Here is a 17123-nt window from a genome sequence, read left to right as displayed (position 1 = left end):
TTGATTACATAAGTATCTGGCGCATTGAAATAATTTGACACACAACCAAATTGATCCAAATACTGAAGGTCCTGATCAAAACTATTAAGTGGAACAGCTTGAATTAGTTATATGATACCGTATGAAGTTTAACTGGGAGAATGTGACGTGAAGCAATCAGCTGATTGTTTTATTAGCAAAGGCATATCACTCTGTTGAAGTTTTTGGAATTATAAACACTCTGGTTGTGCATTAGTCAGTCTGATATAATCTGCTGCCGCCACACATTTGTCATGGTAACCGGTGAAAGTGGTCGTCAGCAGCAGCTAAAAATGAGACCTGATTACCTGATATTTTGTACAGTGCTCTTAATAAGTAAGAAAGAGGAAAGATAACAGATTTGTAGACGTTGGAGTTTAGTAAATCTGTGTATTTTGTCAATCTTGCTGGTATGCATCAGTGTGCCCAAATATGGCATTCCCACAGTCAGATTTTCACTGGCATAACCAAATGTTCACACTAAGATCTGGCTGATTTCAACCAATACAGATCCATTTATAACATGCCTGGATTGACCCGATACTGATCCTTAGGATTCTTTTTGACAAGGGGGTGTCAATATGTTTAAAAATGCAAACAGACACTTGTTTTCCACCTAGCCGTGACTCCGTTGGTGGTTTTAAACATGCATTTCTATAGTCCACATTCCTCACATTAGCTACGTACGCGGCACATGGTCACTGGATTATAAATATGTATTAAAACAGTGTGAGGGGACTGAATATATTTGAGTCACTGGGATGTATGATGGTTTAACATGACTGTCAGTGAGCTCCTTTAATACCACGTGGGGTAATGAGAGTAACTGTGGCTCCGAGTGTGTCGGCCATTAATCGTAGGGTTGGCGGTGCAAACTTCGGCTCATCTCTACGTGTAGAAGTGTCCTTCAGGATGAAACTAAACCCTGTGATGAGCTTGATTTATCGATTGATTAATCTATTCATTAATCAAAACTTATACGCCACTATTTAGTAAAACTACCAAACTTTTGCTGTTCACAGCTTCTCAGCCTCAATGGTTGGTTTGCCTTCTCTCTTCCTTTTCTTATAAAATACTTTTTGTCAGACAAAATAAGCTGCTTGAAAACATCAGTGTGATGGTAAGTGTGAAAAGCACTTGTCACAATTTCAATGTTAAAGGCCAAATGATGAATGGATTTTTCAAAAAAGAAATTCTTGAATTGAACTTGGAATTAAAATGATCAGCAAGAACTGTTTGGGCCATTTGTAACTTAGCCAACGATAAATGTCCTGCCTTGTTGCTTCCTCTCATGACTTGAGCATCCAGACTGAATATACAATACATAATCTGCCAACCCCCACATCTCACGCCGTGACATCACAGACTCCACCAGTAAAGCCGGCCTTGTTGGAAATGGATTCCTCAAAGTCCCTCTGCGCTATTCATGTAGTAAAACCAAGCAAGGTCAAAGCTGAGAATGTGTTTTGTGTCATAGTGCCAGCAGCACCCACTTTGCCAGGACACGCAGGCAGACATCAAGGACACACACACACACACACACACACACACACACACACACACACACACACACACACACACACACACACACACACACACACACACACACACACAACAAAGATAAAACACTTATAGCCTTTGGTCTTCTTTTAATTGCTGGTCATATGAGCTCTTTGTAAATCCCATTGATATGCTGCTCTCTTTTTGGAAACAAAGGTAGTCAATGGATCTTTCACTATTTCTCTCCCATCTTCTTTTCTCTTGTTTTATGCTTTATCACGACTTAAATGGCTTGTGGTTATTGGGAGAGAATGAGAATAAAAAGTGTCTGTGTGGTACAACGAATGCTTTTTTAAATACGGTTTTGACTGACAGTGAAGACTGCTCCTCCTATATATGAATCAAAGCGTCCTGCTGTTTAAATCTAATCCCATAATTGTGCGTGTGTAGTTTAAACCAGTTGCTTGCATGTGTATTACCATATGTTTGTCTCGTTGGAGGGGAGGAAATTATCCACTTGGGGAACCAAACCCCATATTTCCTCTTCTGAGTTACTCTGGCACCATCATTAATAAAGGGCATCAGCGGGGACCATCTCTGCACTTGTTTGGACATGAGTCTGCAGCTGGCCAGCGTCCATCTGCACTGTCATGGGAAGAGTTCAGCAGGTTGTGTCTTTGTGTAAATGTGTTTTTTTTGTGTTAACATTTGTGGCCAAGGTCCAGACACAACCCCAACTGTAATGACCTGTAACACATTAACAGGCTATTTGTGGTGCAAGCAGGGGACTGGGCAGATGGGTTATTGTTAGAACAGAGCTGCTATCAGATGGGAATCCTTATTGATATGATTGTTTGTAATGATGTAGGGGCTCTGCCAGGTTTGTATGTTGGAGTGGATACCTGGACTAAATCACATCAGCTTTAGGAGTCATGTAACCTGTGGCCCTAATCAAGAGCTTTCTTTGATATGATAAAAAAAATTCAACAGCAATTGTACAAATATTCCACAATAACAAGAATGCAAAAAGCTTTGCATTACATGATCTCCTTATGCATGAGTATAAAAACTGATCGTGTTATATACGGTTTTATTTTGAAGGATAATGTAGAATAAAGCTGAGACGATGTTAAAGTGGCTATATGTAACTTTCAGTTTGTGTTGATTCTAGCGGCCGCTTTGTTTTTTACGCATTGAATCGTAAATTGAGTTTATCGTTACATCCCTAGTCGTGAGCTAAACCGGGTATCACTGTCACTGTGTCACGAGCCAAAGCAATAAGAGTTTGTTGTAGCAACCAACGAAATAATAACTTAGATTTATATAGCACAGTTCATGAAACGGGGGCAAGGGAAAAGAAAATAGGAGGATAACACAAACACGGACTGAAAAGAATTAAAAACCAGGCGCTGAATGGAACGGGGATGTAATTTAATGTTGGCTACTGGCGTACAACCACATCAGGCATTGTAAGATTATTTTATGAATGAAATAGACATATTACATACTTGAGGGCCAATTTGGACTCTGTTTTGAATCATTTACAATCCCGTAATTGTTTCCATCTGTTGAAAGTCAGACCTAGATTGACTCAGGTTTTTACCCGTCCGCTTTTAGTTGTTCTTCATTTAATTTCCTTCTTTTCTGTGATGGTCCTGCCATTCAATTCAAGTGAATTAAATAGTTTACAAATCAAGGTTTTATTTAAAAAGGTTGGGTTTTGATCCAAGTTGATCCCCCCCCTGCTCATTCACGTGCAGCGTTGCCCAAAATGACCCAATGGAACAAGAAACAATGAAGTGATAGCTACAACAATACAGAATGGCAAACTCTCTGACGGGTCCTGCATTGTTTACATCTGCGTGTGCTCTTCTTCTGCTTTTTATTTATGCATTGCTTACTTTTATGGTGTGTTACTTATGGCTGGGCAATATATCGATACTGTGTAAATACTTTGTGAAAGCACCAATAGTCAACCCAACAATATCGCCACAATTTTGATATTGATGTATTTAGTCAAAAATATTGTGATATTTGATTTTCTCCGTATCGCCCAGCTCTAGTGTTCTAACGTTTGCAACTGTTGTCAAACATCAGTTGCAGAAATGCACATCACATCACTCATGCTTGTTGCGCTGATATGTGTGTAGGGTACATTTAAATAGTCCAGATGCTGATATATTTATCTTCTCTGATTGTTGGTACACATTACCTGGCTCACAACATGTAGAAGAATAATCAGGGCAAACCTTTTGGTCCTATTCTTGCAACCCTACTTCTTGTGTACTGAATTGGAAGGCCTTGAGTAATGGATGGATTAATCAGATGAAAATCCCACTAATGATTCTCTTTGTCCCACTTTAGGAAAATCTCACCTGGCCATTGTCCAGAAGGTAAACAATGAGGGGGAAGGAGATCCCTTCTACGAGGTGTTGGGGTTGGTCACCCTCGAAGATGTCATTGAGGAGATCATTAAATCAGAGATTCTGGATGAATCGGACCTATATAGTGAGTTCGGCTTTTGTTTGTCACGTCTTATCACTAAGCATGTCTTTACTGTCAGTGCAGACAAGGCTATTTTCATTTCAATCTTTCAAAGTTTGGAATCAGCTGTTATATTCATGTTTTTCTTCTATACAAAAAGTATAATTCAGAAACCAAATGTATTATTCACATTTGAAATAGTCTTTGCCCCACTTCCATTTAGTCAATGTCCCCAGAGTGTTTCATGACAGAGGAAAATGCTCTTGGAACTTGGACTTAGAATTTGTTTTCCAGTCCAAAAAAGCGCAAGTGGCCCTCGATCATTTCGTTCATTATTGAACCACAACGGTGCAATTGGGTTTTAAATATTCTGGGTCCTTCTGCTATTTTGGGCCCTCTGCAGTCTACTCAGTGGTTAGATCGAACAGGTTTTAACTGATTTGTCAGTCCATATGTACAGTATGTTCAGCTGATATTCCCTCATTCATTTCCGAAAGGGCTAATCCTAGAATAACTTTCTATTTTGAAGTTTGAAGAATAGCTTTGCTAAAGCAACACACATGTTTGATTGTGCAGTAAGCGGCTCCTGTTGTTGCTTTACAGAGCAGCTAAGATGATTTCTACAATGCTGGTGCAAAATCACTGTACTCATGGCCTCAGCTAATGATTGAATAAACCTTTTTGAGCTTTTAACTATGAAGTTTTTAATGAATAACTTTGTTGGCTGTGTGTGTCACTTCTCAGCTGATAACCGCAACAGGAAAAAGGTGGCGCCCAATAAGAATAAGAGAGACTTCTCTGCCTTTAAACACGAGAGTGAATCAAAAGTGAAGATCTCTCCTCAGCTGCTGCTGGCCGCCCATCGCTTCCTGGCTACAGGTGAGGGATGAACTGATGCAAGCATGCACACACTAGGGCTGCACAATATATCGTTGTTTTTTTATGGCTATTGTGATATCAACTCATCATGAAAGGCTGCAACATATTGCGAAAGGCACTCAGACATTGTTTGAGTTAGTTGAAAGGAAATAGCAGTAGAAAACTGCTCTTTAAAATGTAACTGTCATTTTATTGGTGCCTTTTATATTCAATTTAAAATTCCAAATTTTTTCATTTGTTTTAAATTCAACAAGCAATTTGTTGTATTTTAGCAGAATACTGAAAGCAGCAGAGTAATATCGTTATGACGAAGATATTCAACAACATTATCACATGTTGTATATTTTCCTCATATTGTGTAGCCGTAGCACACATGCAGACATACACAGTCACTCATCACAGTATTACTAACACACAGATATGTAGCCACAATATGAATATTATTTCATCTTGCCACAAGCAAAGCGGGTCCATACATGCAGCGAGGTTTAAATGTGTTTATTTACTTGGAAGGTCTATTTACGATCCAAGCAGTGTGCCTGTCTGTGGTTACCACCACAAGAAGACTCTGGACTTTTGCCAGCTGGATGCGCTGCCTCGACACTAGTACCAATCACTTGAGAACGTGTTGCAGTCTGTTTGGTTAGCAAGCAGGTAACACTAGCCACTGCTAGCATGACGTAGCACATTATCGTCTCCCAGACACTGTGGTGGAGGAGCATGCCAGAGTCTTAAAACCTCTGCAGGAATAAAATCAGTGTCTGCAGACTTGTGTTTCTTTTTCTCCTTCTCAGGATGATGTTTTCATTTTTCTTTCTTTTATCATTACACAAGCATGGCATTTTTCTGTTAGCCAGGAAGTTACTGTTTGCCTGTTTCGTTTCCTTTTTTTCCTTGTTCACAGCAATGATCATTACCCAGCTCTATTTATCTAGTGTCTGATCTCGGTTGCCATTGATATCTGGAGTGTCAGTTATCAGTGAACAGAGAAAGTCAGGGAATATCAGGGATTTTTTTTCATAATGTAATGCTTCTTAACATTAGTTTAAGGACTTGACTTAAGTGACTTGAAAATCATTGAAAAGTCACAGCAGAAGTTCAAAGTTCTTTTCTTTTTGAGTGAAGCAGGTGAACTCATTGACTTTAAAATGTAAACTAAACTGAAGGAGTTTGTTTGCCTTTTTATATGATTGGCCGTGTATGCCTCACTTCTCACTGTGTGTTGCATAGGGTTTTGTTTGCAGGTTGGACTGTTTCTTTGTTCTCAGTTTGGGTGGGTGTTGAATTGCAACAGCCTAGCCTGGGACAATTGAGAAATGCATGAAAACCAACATTTCACCAGTCGTTTTAACAGGGCTGCTGCTTATTTATCTTCTGAAATAATTCTGTTTGTTAAAGCAAAATAAATGCCTAAAAATATTACGCTCCTTTGTTAAGTATAGGATCACTTGTTGTAAAACTGGTTTACTTGGCACACCGGTTTATGTAATTGTCTTGTACCACAGATAAAGGGATGTCTGTCTAATTTAATAGGCCACTATATCTATGATGCCTGCAGATTGGTTTACAGTAAGAAAGAACTTGGCACTCAAGTCTGTTCTGGAAAGAAAATGCTGTTGGTGCATCGCTAGAATTTAAATTTCTTTTAAGATGGTTGTTGGTTTTGAAGTATATCATCCTTTTGTTTATTGTGGGGCAGTAAAAAAAGTCTTAATTTGTGTCCTCACCTAAAAGTAAAATTCTCTTCCTCTTTTCTTTCTGCAGAGGTGAACTTGTTCAGCCCGTCTCAGATCTCAGACAAGGTGCTGCTGCGAATCCTGCGCCACCCTGATGTGATCCAGGAGATCAAGTTCAACGACAGTGACAAGCGCTCGCCCCAACACTACGTCTACCAGAGGGGCAAGCCCGTCGACTACTTCGTTCTCATCCTGCAGGTACCCAATGATTTAGGGAAGGGGGAGGGTGAAGCATGATTTTGATCTGTGACTGCTTGTAGCTTTAGTGTGGGTGGCTTGCACCACTGAATGCAAAAGCAGGAGTTGCTCACACTGTTGTCTGATCTTCAAAAGCAGATCGAAAGGAGATTTTAAAACAGACTGGTAGATGGAAACACCCTCCCACACGCTCATGTATACTCCAACACATGTGCAAAGTGAAGATAATATCTAGTTTAGTTTTAGTATTTCAGCTCTCACATAACATAGTCTCTGTTTTATAGTCACATTCAACTTCAGGAACTCTTTTGCATTTCACTTGGTTTTGTTGTTTTGTCTCCAGTGTGCAAATATCTTAACTTAACTTACCCTTGATGTTGAATGTACCTCGCTTGAGAGAAGTTTGTCCATGACCTAGCACCTGACAAATCTGAACACAGGGTCCATTTAGTAGCTGTTCTGGAGCTGTCAATCCTATCGTATTATCTTCAGTTTGCAGAGTTGTCGTGGAAATGTAGATATTCACATTTGCATCGTTACTGATCGCTTCAGGGACTTCTCGTCCATGTTGGCTTTACGGTTGAGTTTGATATTATAATGTGTTTTATTTTGAATAAAAAAGGGATTTCAATAGCTTTGTAGCAAGCCAGTGCAGAAAAAGGAGTAAAAGACAGTGAAAAGTTGAATAAAACAGGAAAGAGTAATGGCTGGCGTTACAAAAGAAATATAACAGCAGTTCAATAGACCCAAGTGTGGACGTTCTATGATGTAATCTTGAGAAATTTGATCATGAAAATCAACTCTGAATAATGACTTACTAACATGCTTTACCCTATCTGATGTCAGAAAGAATCCTTTTGAAAGACCAGTTACATACATATAACAGCCCTCTGTGTCACCAACACATCTGGCCCTCTAAAAGTAATATTCTCATTGCTGCAGCCTGTATAAAAGCTGTGCAGTTTGGATTATGAGACTGACTCTTCCTCTTTCTTTCTTTCTTTCTTTCTTTCTTTCTTTCTTTCTCCTCCTCTTCTTCTCTCCACCTGTCAACTCATCCCCTCACCAAGTGCATCTGGAGCTTAGCAGCATTGATCGGCCTGCCTTGTAGTTTAACACGGCTAAGGGCTACAGTTTGTGACAGATGGCGGTAGGCGCCGCACACAGCGTTGACCCAACAGGAGTACCGAAACTGTTGATAAAGCAAAGTGTGTTGGTGTTTGCTTGTTGTTGGTTTTTTGATTGCATGTTTAAAGCATTCAAAATGAAGTTGAGTCACTAAACAAAATCTAAATTATCTTCCAAAAGTGCTGTTAATAGCCAATAATGCTTAACTTCCAAAATAGAATCAAATGTAATGTTTAAAAGTCAGTCAGTCACAACACAGTGCTTTCTCTTTGTTAGTTTTCCTGATTTAAGACAGAAGTTGGAGTCCACAAAAGTATTTTTAAGAAATTAAAGGATTCAAAGTTTTGGAAACATATAATTATTCTAATTAGTGTTTGAATTATGGAGGAGCAAGGCAGGGAGGGCTTAGCTCCCCTTAAAGAAGACCTGAAAAGTTTATGCTTCTTAAAATAGCCAAAATTACCAAAATCTAACTAAACACCTATGTGGCTATAAACATACAGTATGTCTGTAACACATATGACACGATTGGTCTGGACATGTGCAGGGTGGCTTCTATGTATCATGACTCGTGCTTTAAATTAGGGATGCAAATATTGATAATATGCATTGTCCGTTAAATCTGTAGATTATTTTCTCGATTAGTTGTTTGGAAAACTTTTTCTGGGACTATAGAGAACCTTGAGAGGTGAGCACTATATACAATTTATATTTTTTAAGGGAACTATTCTTTTAAGATGAAAGTCACCTATATCTGAATGACAAAATGCCATTACTTTAACAGGTAGATGAAGCCAGCAATGATATGTGCTCCATGTCTGAAAGGGGCTTCAGTAAATGGAGGAGGAAGTTAGAAATGGGAGAGGAGATGGGCCAGTGAGGTTTCAGACAGCTGTGACCTTGGTCAGACAGAGATGGGAGGAGAGCAGTGTGTGTTGCTGGTCCTAAAGGACATGCTCTTCACTAATTGATCCACATTATATAAGATCTTAGAGGGAGGGATAGAGGGACAGCATACTTGCCTGCTGTCAGTCAGCTGTCAATACATTTAACCCAACACACACACACACACACACACACACACACACACACACACACACACACACTTCAAGCTGAGCATCTCTACCGCCCTCTGCATGCTTACACACTGTTAACACAAACAATACTCACAAAAGCATGTCTCCTGTATCCATTCTGTGTACATGTACACATGCACTTGAATCCAGGGAGGGAAAATTACAATCATTATCTTAATCTCACTCTCTAACACACATTTATTTCCCACACGTCGGTTATGTCGCTGTCCCCAAACAGTCATCAGCTGGGTCCAGTAATCCAGGGATCATTTCGACTTTCTCCCCCGCTGCTCGTTTGCGGTAAGATTTTCACCGTGGGAGGCCGGATATTGTCGAGGATGTTGTGGAGACCCCACATGTGGAATAATCCTCTGAGCCTGGCATTTAGTGTCAGCATGCCAGGGAGGGAATTTTCCACCGGAGGGAAAGCTGCTGTCAGAGCCAGTAGTTGTGAATAGCTGTGGATAGTGAGTGTGACTGCAGAAAATCCTCTGGGTTTTATTTGAATTTTAAAAGTAGCAGATGGACTGATATCCTGTCTTTACTCAGAATGCTTTGCTTTCTGTCAGTCGTCTCAGATTGTGTATAATTCAGGGAAAACAAGGTTAAGTTTAAGGTTTTAGACAACTACATAATAACTGAAGAACCAGGTGGTTCCAGGTGGAAGCACTTTCCATTCTGGATTTCTGTATAGATACTCATGTAGAATAGAAGGAGTATTTTCATTAGATCCTGTGCTCATAACTATTTTATTTCAGTAATTACAGATATACTGCAGACCACTCAATAATTTATTGATTTCTAGTTTCTCTGAAGAGTCTTGCACAAGCCTGTGTGTAGAAAACTTGCCGACAACTGGGAGTTTGTGTGCTGCTCATATTTGTCCTGTTAACAAGCTTATACTCTCACATTCCAGGAGAGCATGATGTTAGTGCTAGTGTGGGGGGAGTACTTGCAACCTTTTGAGAACTGGAAAAAAAAATGAAGTCTGGTGAACTCTTGCTGTCTGGAAATCAAACATCATGTTGATGTGGAACTTTACTTGAACTTTATTTAAATTTTTAAACATATCCTAATTTAAGGGGGGAACTGGACGACACATACAGTATAGCCCAAAAGTTTGGACACACCTTCTCATTCATTGTGTTTCTTTATTTTCATGACTATTTACATTGAAGATTCTCACTGAAGGCATCAAAACTATGAATGAACACATATGTAATTATGTACTTAACAAAAAAGTGTGAAATAACTGAAAACATGTCTTATATTTTATATTTTTCAATGTAGCTACCCTTTCCTTTTTTGATAACTCTGCAAACCCTTGAGTTCTCTCAATGAGCTTCATGAGGTAGTCACCTGAAATGGTTTTCACTTCACAGGTGTGCTTTGTCAGGGTTAATTAGTGGAATTTTTTCCCTTATTAATAAAAAAGCAAAGGGTGGCTACTTTGAAGAATCTAAAATATAAGACATGTTTTCAGTTATTTCACACTTTTTTGTTAAGTACATAATTCCATATGTGTTCATTCATAGTTTTGATGCCTTCAGTGAGAATCTACAATGGAAATAGTCATGAAAATAAAAAGGAAACACATTGAATGAGAAGGTGTGTCCAAACTTTTGGCCTGTACTGTATCTCACATCCCAGCTGTCAGATGAGGGCTGTTTGTGTGATGGGTACAGGGCAGAGGTTGCATTAGACTTATTGTTAGGGATGTAAAAATTCTGTCATAATATATTCTTATCCGTCATTTTAATTTGAATGTTTTAATGATAATAAGACTTTAATAGCCTTTAATTTTCATTCATTCATTTAAATGTTTTAATAATTAGCCTAAGAGGGCTAATTTTTTTTTAAAGATTATTTATTGGGCATTTTAGGCCTTTATTTCGACAGGACACCTGAAGACATGAAATGGGGAGAGAGAGGGGGAATGCACCAAATGCTGCGGTAAGGACTGATGCTTTGTACATGGGGCACACACTCTACCAGGTGAGCTACCTAAGAAACTTTGGACACTCAGCTGCCATGACATTTTGCAGCAATGCTAAATTTATGGAGTACTCTTTTAAACAGAAACCATGAATGCTCCTGCTGTGACAATACAGTTTAAATACCGGTAACACATTGACTGCTGGTAAATACTGTTAATAAGGCTTAGAAGTTTGCTTTGGCACTTAAAAATCATACCTGGCAGACTGACCGAGGTGAATGAATGTAGGAAAACTACTGCACTGTGTGTTTGTATTATTTGCATCATGTATGTCTAAAGTGTGGGAGTCCGGTAGACTCATGAGAACTAAAAACCTCAGATACAGATAAAACAGTGTACTTGTTCCACTCCTTTTATTGTGTGTGTGTGTGTGTGTGTGTGTGTGTGTGTGTGTGTCTGTCTGTCTGTCTGTCTGTCTGTCTGTCTGTCTGTCTGTCTGTCTGTCTGTCTGTCTGTCTGTCTGTCTGTCTGTCTGTCTGTCTGTCTGTCTGTCTGTCTGTCTGTGTCTCTGTGTCTCTGTGTCTCTGTGTCTCTGTGTCTGCAGACAGGCGGTTTGTTTATGACCAGCATGATTCACACGTCTATAAAGATGCTCTGTTACTCTCACATAACAGAGTCAGTCTACTCAGGCAGAGTTTGATCACTGTTATGTTTTCAGCTTCTGGAAATGTATGAACGTTTAAACTCGGCCATTTCAAGAATTTGAAAAATGTTTTGCTTAGATCTAGTCTGGATGAAAGGAAGGAATGATGTTTAGCCCATATATTAAATTAGCTGTTATAGTCGCTTTGTCATGAACAGGAAAAAATATTTGGGATTCTAGAAGGCTCATAAACGTTTATACCACTATTTTGTAGATTTTTCCTTTATTTGTATGTTTCTGTAAGTTTCCTGGTCATACTACATTCCCTATTTAGTACCAAGCATCAAATAGTGAAGACAGTCCAAATGTACAAATTAAAGGCCTGAAGAAAATACAAATACAGTCTTGTATGTTGCCTTTGTCAAGGTTAAAATCAGGTTAATATCACTGTCCATTTGCTTTTTTATCACCGGATCGTGTGCTAGGCTCCATCTAAGGAAAAGCTTTTTTTTTTTTTTTTTACCAGTTAATGATCAAATGATAAAATCTGTTTATTTTGTGTAACCAAAACACAGTTTATTTCAATAATATGAAACTTAGAAATTCACATTAAGAAAGCTGCAGCCAAACAATTATCTTCATTATTACTGATTATTAATGTTCTGTATGTGGTTGATCATTGCAACTCTGTTGTTGTAGTTGCATTCCAGGATAATTACATCACAACATATTTGTGAGCAATTCTTCCTGTTGTGGACAAGAGCTGGAAAAATGTCAATCCTGTGAGAATAAGAAATATTCCTGGACTTAAAAGGAGTGTGTGCGTGTGCGCGCGCACGTGTGTGTATGCTCACGCCATCGTCACTTAAGAGTCAGACCGGGCTTTAGATTGATGTATGTTAACACTGACTCACACTGCTACATCTCACTGAAGAAATCTGTGTGTGTCACTGCATGAATGACTCAATGACTTTGCACAAACTGTAAAGTTTGACACCAGCCATTAACTGAAGTCAGTGGCTCATTTTATGACAAACACATGGTCACAAGTCACTACACTGAGACTGGTAGCACGTGCGCACGCACATGCACACGCACAAACACACACACACACACACACACACACACACACACACACACACACACACACACACACACTCACACTCTCCTGGTTTTTATAAGTTATTAATAAACCTGTGACTGTATTTTCCTTCTCAGACCCATGCAGGCTATGTCACAGCTACACACACACACACACACACACACACACACACACACACACACACACACACACACACACACACACACACACACACACACACACACACACACAAAGTATTATGGCTTCTTTTTGTCTAATTTTATCTCTGAACTGTATTTTCCAGTCAGTTAATATACAAACTGATCTGTCTTTCCCTTTCCCATGGAGGCCCTGTTCCAATACTTATATCTTCCGTCCTTGTTCAGTGTCTGTTAGAGGTCCAGTTCCACTACTTTTACTGATCCAAGCTTCCACTACAAAGTGTCTTCTCCTATTTAAGTCCCTGTGAAGCAAAAATAAATGTGTTTTGAGTCTGTATTTCAACCATATTATGAAGCACATACATTTATTCCAAATAACTAATAATATTGTGAAAAGTCTGTGCTTGTATTAGCTTAAGATCCAGCATCTCCTCCACTGGCAAACTTAAGCATAGAATCTGCAAATCATAAATAGATCATAGATTTTAAAATGATGTGCGCTTTTGCTGCCATATGTTGTCTGGACTGGTCCAAAAGAGGTTATTTCTGGAAAGTGTTTCCTTCTGTGCACGTGCAAATGAACGCATGTTCACGCACAATGCGGTTTATTTCACTCTCACTTCAGTCAGGCCGAGTCACAGAACGCAGCCCTGGATGTGGCTGCAAGCAAGCAAGACATAAACAGACCCGGCTGACCATTTTTCGAAACCACATACTATACTAGCAGTACTGATTTGGCCAAAATGTAGCATGTAGTATGCAGTATGCAAACCAGTGTTGTGCCTGAAGACGTTCATTGAACGATAGTTCATGAACGATAGTTCATATTTTGGGTGAACGTGAACTGAACGTACTGTATTACTGCCTGATGAACGTTACTGTGAATTCATTCATTCTGGTGTCTGTGAACGGGACGCTCCCTCAGTTTAACTTCGTTCAATAGGGTGCCAGATTTCTATAGAGCCTTCCAGGCGAAAACCCGGCCTAAACACACCATAAACAGGCCTTAATATGTAGCGGAAAAAACACCCAATCTGGCAACACCAGCCACCAGTGTTGCACCGCCGCATGCGTCATCAAAACAAAAAGTAGCATGGAGGCGTTGTATGATCATTTAAACAAGTTTTATGACGAGGTCGGTGAGGCTGGGAAAAATCTTACATTTCTGTGCAAACTTCAAAAAGAAAATCCGCACTTCAGTCACATCCACAGCAAACCTGAAATGGCACATTGAACTCAAGCAACATATGAAAAAAAAAATTTTGGAACGGTGAACTTAGTTCAAAATGTTGAAGTATGAACTATGAACTGAACTAGTTCATTTAAAAATTTGTGAAGTGAACTTTGAACTAGTTCATGTAGAGAGTGAACTTTCCCAACACTGATGCAAACTACCCGGATGTCGTACTGATTCGGAAAAAATCTCCAGTATGCATCAGACCATTCTTCCTCTCTTACCACAACCCCAAAATGCAAAGCGCTGGAATGGTCACAACAAATGTGGCTTACCGCTGTGGGAAACAACTGGAAGCTTTTTACAGTTTTCCTCTGCTAATTCATCACTAATTCACTTCTGAATTTTTTTTAGGCAAGAAATCAACTGTGTAGATTTCAAATATAGGCATTTTTATGAAAATTGATGGTGAATCACAAATTGCACCGACGTTTTCACAGTTGAGAAGCTCAGCATTTTCTGATGCCATAAGTTGTGGGTTTGCACTATGGGTATCTGTATTGGTTTCATTTAATTTATGTTTGTCTTTAGCTCTTTGTTACAGTATTAAACAATAAAGAAAGTAAAGTTTCTTTGTCAACCCCAAGAAAAGTTATGCCTATTGTTTTTTGGAGAACTTTACACTGTTAGCTAATTGTCAAGCTTTGAAGAAGCAACTCATTGCAAGGACAGTATAAGGGCTGTGTTTGAAAGTTGCTGGAATGACACATCAGCACCTTGTTGTCTGTCGGTTTGATGGATAGAGACTAGGGCTGGGCGATATGGACCAAAAGTCATATCCCGATATATTTTGGCTGAATATCGATATACGATATATATCCCGATATTTTTTTCCGCAAAGTGAGAGCAAATGTTCAGTCAAAGCCAAAATCAAATATGACATGTCACAAGTAGTTTCATAGAAACAGTTGCAAAATCAAATAAATAATAAACCGGTTTCTTCACCTGGTTCATGATTAAATGCTCAGCTGTTCAAATAACAATAAAATGTAAACCTAAATACTGTATAACAGGAGTACCTTTTTTGAAATCAAAGCTCCATATTTGTGATTCGTTCCAAAGGTCAATTAAGCTTTTGATATTAATATAATCTACTTTGTTCAAAATGTAATGCCTCATGCCTGTAAGCCTAGGTTTATAGTCCCATTCTTCCACTTGATACTGCTTCCACTTAAGTAAACTAAAAGATGAACTATCGACTACAAAACAAAGAAACTAATTAATGTGTTAATACAAAGAATATTTATTATGATCGGTTCACAGATCTGAGTCCAAACGGAAACTTCACCCTTCTGAACTAAGAGTTTCTGCTTCAAGGTGAAGTTTAAAACAGACTGAAATGTCCAGGCTCATTCCTCCACTATTTATTTCTGTATGTATTTATGCGTTACATGTCATTTTAACGGGCACTGAGCTCCAGATCCTGCAGCCGCAGAGCGGTCTCTGCTGCCCCGCTGTAGCTTCTCTCCGTCCGCCTGCCGCCGCAAACTTAGTGGAACTTTCCGCCGATATCGACATACAGGTCGTCCTGGACTACGTGTAAGATCCTACCGATCACCACTCTGTCTTTGGCTGGTCCGATCTGGATCAGCGGGGACCCGGCGCAGCAGCGAGGCAAAGCTGTGTTTTTCCCGGGAAGAGACGCTGCGGCGGCGGCCACGGAGCTCTCCGCCTCCCGCTGCCGCCGGAGCTCAGATTGCTGGTCGGCGGCATACATAATCATAAAACACATTGTCACCTGTTAAATGTTATTCATTGCTGTTTGTTCTTTTCATTTCCTCTATCGAACATAATTAAGCAGTACAAAAGTCCGGCATCTTCAGCGTTGATCTGAATGCTTCGGACCTCTGTTCCAAGATGGCGGCGGTTTTGACGTATGTTTAGAACCTCAAGGCGACATCTGTGTATATATCTATGGGAGCAAGGATCACATTTTAACTATATCGATATATGCGATATGGTCTAATTCCATATCTCATTAAAAAATATATCGATATATTTTTTATATCGATATATCGCCCAGCCCTAATAGAGACTTCAGCGGGGACATAAAGTTCGTGCTCAAGTTTTATGAGTCATAACGACTTGAACTTGGGCCAAGAGCCACTTACAGTGCAGATCCCCCTCACACGCAAAAACACGCAAGCAGGAACTCATTAAACTACTAAACATACGTTGACATATGTTACTGTTGTTGTTGTTGGGTTTTTATTTCAAAAAACAGGCCATGGGTGGGTCATTGTGGTCCACCACTGACTCAGTATTACACAGAATCAACCCTGGTCACAAGCTTTAAAGTGATGGTTCGGAGTAATTTACCCTAGGGTCCTTTGCACCATGACCTCGAGCCAAACACCCCCCAGAAGCTTTTTTCACCTGGGTCTAACATTGGGCGAGTTAGCGTAGAGTAGCGTTAGCCGCTGAATAGCTTAGCGCAGGGGCTAATGGACCCACATTTGTATCTCGTAAGTTACCCCACTAATAATGCCCGAAATTATACCAAAGGTCTATACTAGTACAAATAGGTTATGCACTCATAAAACGATGGATTGGAAAGTTTGTAAGTACACCAGAAGTTTATGAACACTTGCCTGCTCTCTTCTGCTCTCTGTTGCTGCTGCTGCTGCTACCTGCAGTTAGACGAGTGCTTAGGGCCGTCTACAAATTACAACACCGAAAAGAGATACAACAAAAATATTTATTAATTTAATGATTAAATAAGGTAATGTCTCCAAACTTACCTCAATTATTACTTGTCTCCTGCTAATTATATTACAGCACTTACTTTAAAAAATAAGTTAAATTAAAAAATATTTTTGTTGCATCTCTTTTCGGTGTTGTAATTTGTAGACGTCCCTAAGCACTCGTCTCACAGCAGCAACAACAACAGCAGAGAGCAGAAGCCAGCAGGCAAGTGTTATTTACATAAACTTCTGGTGTACTTACAAACTTTCCAATCCATCGTTTTATGAGTGCATAACCTATATATACTAGTGTAGACCTTTGGTATCATTTCGGGCATTATTAGTGGGGTCATTTAAGAGATACA

At 39.4% G+C, this 17123-nt stretch overlaps 1 protein-coding gene across 1 annotated transcript in view; it reads left to right on the top strand.

Annotated features, from left to right (window-relative positions):
- The window catches only part of LOC114556034 (metal transporter CNNM4), a 45729-nt gene that overhangs the window by 15943 nt on the left and 12663 nt on the right, over positions 1 to 17123 (top strand). Inside the window, exons 2-4 of the mRNA XM_028578856.1 lie at positions 3883 to 4026; positions 4747 to 4881; positions 6646 to 6815. Coding sequence (XP_028434657.1) covers positions 3883 to 4026; positions 4747 to 4881; positions 6646 to 6815 — 449 coding nt within the window. The remainder of the gene's footprint in view (positions 1 to 3882; positions 4027 to 4746; positions 4882 to 6645; positions 6816 to 17123) is intronic.

The sequence above is a fragment of the Perca flavescens genome, chromosome 5 (genome assembly GCF_004354835.1).
Source record: "Perca flavescens isolate YP-PL-M2 chromosome 5, PFLA_1.0, whole genome shotgun sequence".
NCBI classification, from domain to species: Eukaryota; Metazoa; Chordata; class Actinopteri; order Perciformes; family Percidae; genus Perca; species Perca flavescens.
The sequence above is the reverse complement of the archived record's forward strand: the minus strand, read 5'-3'. Positions and strand labels throughout refer to the sequence as shown.